General features: G+C 41.2%; 1 protein-coding gene across 1 annotated transcript in view; it reads left to right on the forward strand.

Moving 5' to 3' along the window:
- The first annotated feature begins 6,498 nt into the window (after window positions 1-6,498).
- mfsd4aa (major facilitator superfamily domain containing 4Aa) overlaps window positions 6,499-11,518 on the forward strand; it is a 26,675-nt gene continuing 21,655 nt past the window's right edge. The window contains exons 1-3 of the mRNA XM_020623000.1: window positions 6,499-6,874; window positions 9,220-9,418; window positions 9,888-10,139. Coding sequence (XP_020478656.1) covers window positions 6,642-6,874; window positions 9,220-9,418; window positions 9,888-10,139 — 684 coding nt within the window. The 5' untranslated portion in view covers window positions 6,499-6,641. The remainder of the gene's footprint in view (window positions 6,875-9,219; window positions 9,419-9,887; window positions 10,140-11,518) is intronic.

Raw genomic sequence — 11,518 nt, forward strand, 5'->3', positions numbered from 1 at the left:
AGCAGGATGTCTGATATTGGCGGAAACTCTGTTCTGCTACTTCTTGAATTAAGGGAAGCTTTTGATACCATGGATCATAACATCTTATAGATCATCATGGGGAGGTGACCGTGGTGCGGTAGGTAGAGCAGTCATCTCCCAACCAGAAGGTTGAAGGTTTAAATCTCGGTGCCTCCAGTCAAAGTGTCTTTTGGCAAGACAATAAACCCCCCCGATGGTTAGAGCCCTCAGTTGAGTTGGCACCGCAGATGGCTTCCATCGGTTCTGTACCGGAAACAAAGTCCTTGTGTGTAACACACTTGGCCAATAAAGGTGATTATCCTTATCATCTGGAGAAGTGAGTTGGAATGAGTGGTATATCATTAAAGGTTTTCATCTTATTTAATAAATTGGAATGTCTTTGTGTCAATCGCCAACCTAAGATCTGTATCTGCTCCACTAGCCTGTGGAATTCTGCAAGGATCTCTTTTGAGTCCTGCCCTCTTCTCATTGTACATGTTCCCTCTAGGGTACATTATTTGTAAAGCCTTCTGAATTCACAAATCTCACCATTCTGACAGACTGTCTCAGTAAAATCATATCTCATATTACCCTTGTGCTGGCTTCACTATACTGGTATTTGTATGCCTCTGTACTGGCAATAGCCGTGGCCAGAGGCATTACGTTTTTGTTACGTTGTCTGTCCCTATGGCCAGTTCTTGTGACCACAATGTCTCAGGAACGCCTTGAGGGAATTCCTTCTAGTTTGGCATAAGTGTCTCATTGGACTCAAAGATGAATTGATTAGATTTTGGTGGTCAAATGTTAAGGTCAGTGACCTCACTTCTTTCCTATACCTGTGAATTTGACTGCTTGGCAGAGGCACACAAGCACAAAGCAGTAATTCTAGTTTAAGTGATAAGGTCTCATGCCAGTCTAAATGCAAATACTATTGCATTTAAGAGGCAAAACAAGACTTATGGTAATCATCCACTTGACATTGCAGAAAAATTCTGTGATTCTTGAAACTATTTGAACTTAATGCTAAAAAATACTAATGAAAATATAGCTTTTTGTGAGTGATGCATTTCTTATAGGACCCAAAGAACAGCAGTATAAGGTGCAATTTTCAGAGGGTAGTGGTCCATACAATCAGCAGACTCAGCAGCTCTGGATCAGAAACACTCGGCAATGCAGGTAAATAGGTGAGGTGAGTAACAGGAGAGCACTCTGGACTAGCAGATACTCTACAAGTGAGAGGAGCAGAGAAAGTGATAGCCTTCCAGGAGATTCTCCAGAACACTGTAGCTGTCTGAACCTCTGACTGCTGGGGAGGTGAAGGAAGGACAAACATAAGTAATAGTTTCTTATAGGGAGACTTTGAGAAGGTGGTTGGAGGTAAGTATTAACTTGTAGTTTTTCCCCCTCTCTTTTCAGGAGCAGCTGAAATTAGGACATGAGGTAAGTATACACAGTGTAGTTAAGCAGAACCAGGAAGCATCTCTATACACACAAAACCTATTTCCAGACTCAGAGGACAGCTGAACAAATCCAGGAGGATGTTTTTGTATGCTCAGGTAAAACTCTCAAGCAGTCAATTGCACAAGCAAAAAAAAAAAAAATCTTTGTGGCAAAAATAACAATCTTCACCCAAAATCACAGTCCTAGCATATAGCCCAGGTCAAACCACATGACCAGAAAACGACTTACAGCACATGAGGAGGTTGCTTTCTATTCTAAAAGTGCATATTACAAATATGTGGAGGAATGACTTTTTGTTCAGTACTTTGAGCTCAATAAATTCTTGAAAAGGCACATTACTTGATTTGTTTATTCTTTTCATATATCTATCTACCTTTGTTTTTCAGTTTGTAAATGCTTAATCTGTGTACATTCGATTACATTATTCACATTTCTGGGAAAAGCCAAACACTTGTAAGAAGGTAGTGCAGGTAGTGCCTGTTATATAGAAAGTGTTTCTATTTACCACTGAACAACCATTGTAACAGGGGATAGAGAACTACTGTTATACAGTTTCACAGTTTTTATTCGAGACTATTATAAAGGAGTAATAGAACAAGATTTTACGCTTTCAAACTGCAATGAACACATTTTACAAAAAATTCAGATGCTTTCACCATAAAATTGTCTTTAATACTGCAAAATACACTATATTATAAAGAATTATTGCAGAACAATGCAGTTAAAAGACAGTATTATGGGAGAGTGTATTATAATGAAGTTTTTACAGTTCAATTTTGTTGTTTGGTATTTTACAGTGAAATTGAATGAGATTTCATGTACAATAAGCAACAACTGCATGTAAATCTTACAGCTAATTCAACAAAAAAGGGCAGTTAGCTTTACCCATTTAAAATGTAATTTAAAATGGTTTTAAATTGCAAAATTTACATTGTCTGGTAAAGTTGTACATTTTTACTGTATTTTTTACACATTTATTCTGGCTACCACTACTGCTATGGACCGCAAGTGCCTGCAGAGAGTGGTAAAGACTGCGGAGAAGATCACTAGGACTCCACTGCCCTCTCTGCAGAGCATTTACCACCGCAGGGGGCGGAGGAAAGCTGCCTCCATCCTCAAAGATCCAACACACCCCCAGCATGGACTGTTCACTTCTCTGCCCCCTGGCCGGAGGTTCAGAAGTGTGAAATGCAGGACCTCCAGACTCCTAAACAGCTGAGGAGTTTATTACCAGGAAATACATGATGTACTGTTTACATTCTCAGTTTGCACATGCATAATTGTGCAATGACTGTTGACTGCTGCACATGCTGCTCCCATGCAGCATAAATTCTCTTATTATATTCTTTTATTATATTGCTGCATTTGTTGCTGCTTAAAGTGTTTTAGATTTTGTCAATTATTTGTTATTTGGCTGATACTGAAAAATCCTACAAATGGCTGGACGAAGCTGGACTGAAAAACAGCACAGAGGCACTAATCCTGGCAGCACAGAAACAAGCTCTAAGTACAAGATCAATAGAGGCTGGGGTCTACCATACCAGGCAGGACCCCAGGTGTAGGCTGTGCAAAGATGCCCCTGAAACAATCCAGCACGTAACAGCGGGGTGCAAAATGCTAGCAGGCAGGGCATACATGGAACGCCATAATCAAGTGGCTGGCATAGTGTACAGAAACATCTGTGTCAAGTACAGGCTAGAAGTCCCAAAGTCAAAATGGGATAAACCTCCAAAGGTGGTTGAGAATGACCAAGCTAAGATCCTGTGGGACTTGCAGATACAAACTGACGAACTGGTAATGGCCAACCAACCCGACATAGTAGTGGTGGACAAACAGAAGAAGAAGGCCGTAGTGATAGATGTAGCAATCCCAAGCGATAGCAACATTAGGAAGAAGGAACACAAGAAGCTCGAGAAATACCAAGGGCTGAAAGAAGAGCTAGAAAAGATGTGGAAGGTGAAGGCACAAGTGGTCCCTGTGGTAACAGGAACACTGGGGGATGTGACCCCCAAACTGAGAGAGTGGCTCCAATAGATCCCAGGAACAACATCTGAGAACTCTGTCCAGAAGAGTGCAGTCCTAGGAACAGCTAAGATACTGCACAGGACCCTCAAGCTCCCAGGCCTCTGGTAGAGGACCCGAGCTTGATATATATATATGTGTGTGTGTGTGTGTGTGTGTGTATATATGTGTGATTATTCTGAATTTTAGAAGGCAGTTTTACATAGGACAGAGACTGTGTCTTTTGTCCACCAGTGCTTACATTGTAATTTCTTTAGAATGCAAACAGCAGAGGAAGAGGAAGATGCTTTCGTTCATGAGGGCATGAAGGTATTGTATTAAAACACACTTTAAAAATGTGACCATATTACATCACATCGGAGGGTGAATATCTAAGTTGAGAAGTTGAACAACCATTAGAACGATCCACCAACATGATCAGCATAAAATAAAAACACACTGACCTGATCAATACTGTAGATGCATGCAAAATGTTAAGCATGATTGTTTTTGGTAAATGATGGGTTTTCATATTTTGAAGTAGATATTATAGTATATTAAACTGTCAACATTTTATTTATAATCACATTAATGATTTTGCTTTTAATAATTAAGATGCTTCACACATTACAAATATATTTTTAAATTTTAAATCATAAGTTGTGAGTGTGTTGCACAGTTGGGGCCCACTTCTGTGGGTGCCTGTCGGGGAGGAGAGCTGCTGCTGCTGCCCCGGCGGTGCACCCTCCATTTGGGTGGCCCCACCTCTGTGGGCGCGTGTCAGGGAGGAGTGGACAAATAACAAATAACATGAAAAGATGACCAAGGAAAGGACAAAGGAAATAAGAAACAGGTAGAGAAGAGGAGAGGAGATGCGGTGGGTGCATAATGATATCTGATCATCTCAAACAGCTAAGTATAATTTTATTGGTATTCATTTCAATTTATATAGTAGTCATGAACAAATCACCTGTGCCTTTGTTTTTAAAAACTTTTAACTGCAGCTCCTCTTGTCTTCTATTTATTTTTCAGAGTTAGGAGAGAGGAAGTGGTGGAGGGCAGGATGAAGTGAGCTCTCTCGTGTGCATGGTAAATATCAATTTATCTAATGATGTTAACAATTTCATGTAGTTATCGGTTCCCACTTCATCAGAATTTCTAAGAAAAAATTTAATTTTGTCTGAAATTTGTTTCTTTTCAGGAGCACGTATGAGAGGAGAAACCAAAATAAGTAATGAATAGATGAGAAAAACAAAAGGAAATGAGGAGGCAGGCCAGTGAGCTGTGCACAGAGCGTGGCTCCAACCATCAGGGATATCTCCAACTCCAGAGCACTATGACTCACGGATAATTGCCAACTGTTTGTTTGTTGTTGTTTTGTCTTTACTTGTGTTGATGTCTAAACAAATCGTATTGAACTGGTCATGCCAGCATTGCTCAGTCTTTACTTGCTGCATAATTTTACAATAAAGAGTTGAAATGAACCCTTCTGATTTGAATATGCATTATTGTAGGATTAACTGTATATGTGCACACACATATATATGTAGAGGAAAGAATGGCATGAGTAGAAATTGCTAAAACTGAATGTCTTTAAAGTACACAGGCTGAAGCTTATCCTAGCAGAGGCTGGGCAAGAGGTAGGGTCCACCCTGTACAGATCGCCAGTCTATCACAGGGTTGACAGAGACAGAAGACCACTCACACTCACTCCTATGGGCAATTTAGAGTCGCTAATCAACCTAAGCTGCATGTCTTTGGATTGTGGGAGGAAGCTGGAGTACCTGGAGAGAACCCACGCAGGCACAGGGAGAACATACAAACTCCACACAGAGAGGCCCCCAGGTCGGCCTGGGCTCGAACCTGGAGCCTTCTTGCTGTGTGGCGACGAGGCTAACCACCACTACTGTGCCACCTCATGAGTTGCCAATTGACAGAAAGTTAATAGTCTTACTATAAAATAGATATGTTTTTGGAGTATTGTGCATACAAAAAAAAAGTTATTTGAGGATTTGGGAAATTGGGAACACAACTTTCTTTAGAGAATACTTAATTATGCTAACTAATACTTTTCCTGAAATCAAAATGCAAGTTCAACACCGATCAATTAATCAAATACACAATATAACTGTAGGAACAGCCAAAGCATAACTTCCAGCTAAGAGTCATTCATTTTGTCTGTCCCACAAAACTTTAGAATGGGCTGACTGCTGTCACACAATGGCCTGACCCAGCAGGCTTGGCTCTTTGTGTATGACATAGCCAGACAGTGGAAATGTTTGCTTCTGCTATTATAATATTAGAATTACACATGTCAGAAATGCAAAGTTAAGATTTCATGTGAAGATGAACTTATACTTGAAGGAAAACCAACACACATCCAATCCGACCCAGACTGCATATGATTCTTCTTGTGCACTGGTTTTAAACCAAGCTGTCACTCTAAAAGTCAGTGATTTACATGGAGTCCCCACAAAGTGAGCGTGTAAACGGATTTTGGTATGAATAATACTCCCCACACACAGTGATTAGAAATAGCGTTAAGAAATATACACTTCCCCAAGTTATTGTTCACGTTTCTCATATACATACTGATTTTAAAGATCCTAGCACTACAGTGTTTTGTTGATGTAAGATACCTTTGAATATACGTGTTGATAAACAGTTGCTTAAAGTTTCCATTTATCTGAAACACAGGATCTATGCTGTTACTGTGAAATGGTATGATCAGGCCCTAATCCCTGACCTTGGCTGCATTACAGTTCTTTCTTATTCGAAACGTGATCAATATGTGCGTAAGTAGATAGGGAATTAACATGTAACAGTTTAATTACATTCTGCTGAAGTGAACGAAATGCCTCGAAAAAAGATTCGTTCATTTTGCTGAACGAGATTCAAAGAACCGAATCAGTAAAATGACCCGAACATCCCATCACTAGAGAACCAAGCATATGAAACCAGCAAAACAGGGCGGTACCTCGGGACAGCAGCCAACCCGCTGTTAATAGGATAACTGGCACTCACCCGGAATCTGGCCCGACTCCCTGGCTCTATTTACTTAGTTGGCTGACAGTTTGTTGTTTCAGTGTAATAGAGCTCCACGTCGTCAGTGTAAACTGATAGCTGACAGCTGTATAGACTGCAGATCCCAGGAGTCAAGCCTCATCTGAAGGACCAATATGAAGCTGATCGACGACCGCATTTGGTCGCTGTTTAAGCGCAACTCACAGCAAACGCTCACCTACTGGAGTGTGTTCTTCAGCTTCGGCCTGTGCATCGCCTTCCTGGGACCCACCATCCTGGACCTGAGGTGTCAGACTCGGTCCAGCCTGCAGCAGATCACCTGGGTCTTCTTCACCCAGCAGTTCTTCCTGCTGGTGGGCAGCAGCACAGGAGGAGTCTGTCAGAAAACGTGAGTCTAGTTAGTGAAAAGTGGGGATGGGGTGGGTGGGTTACACATAGCCCAGCGAGTGTGGCAGTGAAACGTGAAACACAAAACACATATGTGGTCTCACAGATAGAAATGAAACAATCCATTATTTGGTGCAATAATTATGCTTTAGGGTCATTTCTGTATTTTGTCAAATATGCAAGTCCAGTTTTTGGCAAAAGGGGAGGCCTGTCACTTCAAGACTAGAAATCCTATGGGAAGGAATTAATAAATCTATTCGTTATTTTATATGTACAATAGGCGTATACAGTAAATTAAAAGTAAAAGTAATGCATCGTTCTTAAATATGCGTGAATTGAAGGTCAGGCTGCATTTAACCAGTGTTTGGTTAGTTGATCAAATCTTTGCCGCTATTTTCATAACTGATTGTGTACTTTATTTTTTCAAGCACAAATGCCAACCATTTTATGGTTAACGCTTCTCAAATGTGAGGGTTTACTGCATGAATTAGCCCTTTGTGATCATAAACTAGATGTCTTTGTAAATTGGATTGTAGTTTGGACAAAGCACATCACCCTGGTCCGTAACTCAACTCAAATCCTTTATTGTCATTGTAAGCAATGCAAACAATGAAATGTGTGTAGCTTCTCACTTGATGTGACATCACATGACATACAGACACAACACAAGACAAGAAAAAACCGTCAATAATAAAAACTACAATTATAATATATATATATACATATATATTAAACAAACAGTAAGAAATAAACAATGAAGGGCACAACCTCTAACTAAGGGCAGCACAGCAGCATTACGCATTAGTGCATGTTGGTGTTCAGCGCACAGACAGCCGTGGGAAAGAAGCTGTCTGAATCGAGATGAGTGTGTTCCCATGGAGCTGTAGCACCTGTGGAAGGGCAACGGATCAAACAAGTGGTGAACTGGGTGAGATGAGTCTTTGATCTTTCTGGCTCTGCTTAAGCAACGTGAGGTGGTAATCTCCTCCAGTGTAAATGTCGATTTGCATTCAAACTTTTCATTTGCATGACCAGTCCAGTCTAACCTGCACCAGAGCTGTGTGCCCACTTATTGTTCAGCCTCTAGAAAGCTTAGCTTGATGCCACTGGAGACATTAGGGCCATGTCCTCAGTAATATTTGTATAAATTTACATTTGGCCTCTCTTTAGAACATACTGGACAACCATGTGGGAAGATAAAATGTACTGAAAATGTGACTTCTTTGAAAAAGCCCTAAGAAAATTCTATGTTTTGGTCAGTGACTACAGTCCTTTCCCTGAGGTTGTAAAATGTACGTGACCGTTTAAAAATATGGGATAACATTAGGATTTTCACCTTTGACAGTTAGACCAGCTTGTATATTTGTTTGGCAAATCTTTAAAATTCAAATGGCAGACAGTTATTTCAAGTCTGTGGCCAACCTCAAACTACACTGAGCTGTGCCTTGAGGTGAGCACATGTGTTTGGATATTGTCTTTCTTCTACATGATGACACATCATTTTTGCTTGGGATAAACATGCATGTTTATCATCTGGCTTATCATTTCATTACTTTGGCCCAGCCTGGAGACTGTGGGAGCAGTCACACACACTACTCTCTCTTTGTTATTCGTCCATTTTCCCAGGAGCATCAGGGCTTGCTGATTGGAGTGTGGATCTCAGAGTCATGTCATGTTGATACAGTGTGTTGTAACATCTACCACTGCTTTAAAATGGTGTATCTCACACTTCAGTTGACATACTCTGCAGGATATAAACTCCAGGCTAAACAAGTACTACCTTTTCCTGTTAGAAACTGGCTTACAGTAGTGCTTAAAGCTTTATTATCTAAAAACATGAACATTCTTATGTTTCCAGTGTAGTATGGTATGTTTACAGTAGATTTTTATCCTCTGATGATTACTTCCTCATGCTGCTTTATGTTTTTATCCTCCCATATCACAGGCTGAAAAATCATTTTAGCAAACTGCAAACTGTACAAGACAAGGTTAAAATGAGAATGGCAAGTTGGCAGAAAAGCAGAATATGAAGTAGAGGTACAAGTTGGAAGTGTACTTAAGATTAAGGGCTGTAATCAACCTGCTGGGTAAATAAAAGTAGAGAAGCAGCAGAGCCTCGAGGTGACTTTACTGCCGCCACAATAACCTGAGCTGGGTTACAGTATTAGGTTTGTTTAAGTATTAAGTAAAAATTAAGAATATGTTGAATGTGCAGTCATTTAACAGACTAATTGGGCCTTAAATTTACTGTACATGTCTTACTAACTCAATGTATTTCATTAAAGTTATTATAGTCTGAATATGAGGCATATTGCTATGGTTGTGTTGTCCCTGTATCTTCTTCAGACTCCGCTTCTCCCTGTGGGCCCTCTTCTCCTGCACTCTCATCATCTCACTCGTGTTTGCCCTCATACCGCTGTGTCACCATGTGGCACTGTTGGCCATCTGCATGGCATTTGCTGGCCAAGCCATGGGGGTGATCGACACCGTCGCCAACCTGCAGCTGGTAAAACTGTACCAGAAGGATTCAGCCATCTTTTTGCAGGTCAGAGGTGGAGAAGAGGGGAAGTGACAGCTGTGAATGTGTGTGTGTGATTCTTTGTGTGTTGTATGTTTAAGAGGAAGCAGCTATATGCACTAGCATATTCAAATGAACTGACTATTGATGGAGTAAAGAATGTAAACAATACTTTATGTGAACAGTGAGTCACGTGTCTATTTGAAATGACCTTTATGATCAATTTGGGTGTATTTTTGGTTTACTAGTATTTGGTTTAGTGTCAGTATCCTCACCAGGAGACCACACAGAGCTAGGAGAATGAGTATTAAACCTGTGTACTCTGATTACAAATCCAAGTTAATGCTAATGATGCTTTGCATTTTCTCAGTGTGTAAATAGGTCTCATGCAAACACGTTAATCATATGAACTTTCTAAGGCCAATATTTGTCAAATATGTGGCATTCAGTTTTAACCACTAGGCCACTATAATCCTATTTGTATGTCTCTCCCTAGGTCCTACATTTCTTCATAGGCCTGGGAGCACTGCTCAGTCCCTTGGTGGCTGATCCTTTCCTGGCAGAGGGCAGCTGTATCATGGATGCCAACTGGACCACCAACTCATCTTATACCTTAAACTTGCAACAGCTTCGCAGCAGCCTGGCCGGTCGCAGAGTGGCACTGCACAACATCTCCCATCCTCTGCTGAGTGAAGGTGTCATTATCACCAAGGTGTCCTATGCTTTCTGGATCATGGCCCTTATCAATGTGAGTTAATGCCAATGCTACATGTATCATATGAATGTTCCCCGTTGACCCCCCACTGCCTTCCTCTATACCACTACACACACCTCACCCCTTCTCATTTCTCCTCCCAGGACTAATGCAGTACACTTCTGTTACCTGTAACACTGAGGTGATCTGTTAATTTGCACATACTCTACTCACAGGATACTGCTCTACTCAATTGCACACTGTTCATATGCAGATACTGTATATTTATCTTTATCTTTGCACTATTTACATCCATTGAACTGTTCACTCATGTAACTTATTATCTTAGTCTGCACTGTTTCATTCCATCTCATCTCATTGCACCAGTGTTCTATAAGCTTAACGTACCTTATCCATTAATGTAATTTGAATCCATAATGTGTTGTGTATCGTACATTACCCTACATATTGTGGCGACCGCTAGCTGGGTTGAGGAGGGCTGGTCCGATCCTAACCTAACTGTGCAACTAACTATCCAGCTGTGTGCTGGCACCTAGACTGACAATGAGGAGAACATCGTCTCTGTCTTTTCTCGACTTTATTCAAACATACAAGAGCAAGAAAGAAAAGGGTTGCAAAACGCAGCACTATGTGCTCACCGGAAAAAGTAACAAAACAGAACATTACAGGTCTCACCCCGAACTTCACCATCGCCCGCCAACAGAACCAACAACCTACGCCCACCTGTCATCCCTCTTATATCCTCCCGCACCTGTTCCTCCCCCAATCCCACATTGGCCAGAACAGCGCGGCATTTCGCAGAAAACAGCGGTAACCAATACAAGCACATTATTCGGACATTCCGGCTGCACCCACTTAACACAGAACAGAACATAAACATAAGCGGCTGGTCAGGGCCGCCACAATATCTTACTGTAAATATCACTTGTACATATCCATTGGTAAATTAATTACTGCACACTTTTCACTGCTGTTATTGCACTTCTGGTTAGATGCTAAACTGCATTTCGTTGCCTTGTACTTGTACATGGGTAATGACAATAAAGTTGAATCGAATCTAATCTAATCTTATTTCTGTAGGTAGCAGTAATTACTGAATTCCGACTAAGTCAGGGTTTCTCAGAATAATTTGAATTTCTTCAGATGACTATACACCTTGATATTACCCCCTGACATAACACAAAGCTGGTCCAGTGTGTTTCGTGGATCTGGAGAAGGCATTCGACCGTGTACCTCGCAGCGCCCTGTGGGGGGTGCTCCGGGAGTACGGGGTCCGGGGCCCTTTGCTAAGGGCCGTCCAGTCCCTGTACGACCGGAGCAGGAGCTTGGTTCGCATTGCCGGCAGTAAGTCAGACTTGTTTCCAGTGCATGTTGGACTCCAGCAGGGCTGCCCTTTGTCACCGGTTCTGTTC

This window comes from Monopterus albus, unplaced genomic scaffold, assembly GCF_001952655.1.
Source record: "Monopterus albus unplaced genomic scaffold, M_albus_1.0 scaffold291.1, whole genome shotgun sequence".
NCBI lineage: Eukaryota > Metazoa > Chordata > Actinopteri > Synbranchiformes > Synbranchidae > Monopterus > Monopterus albus.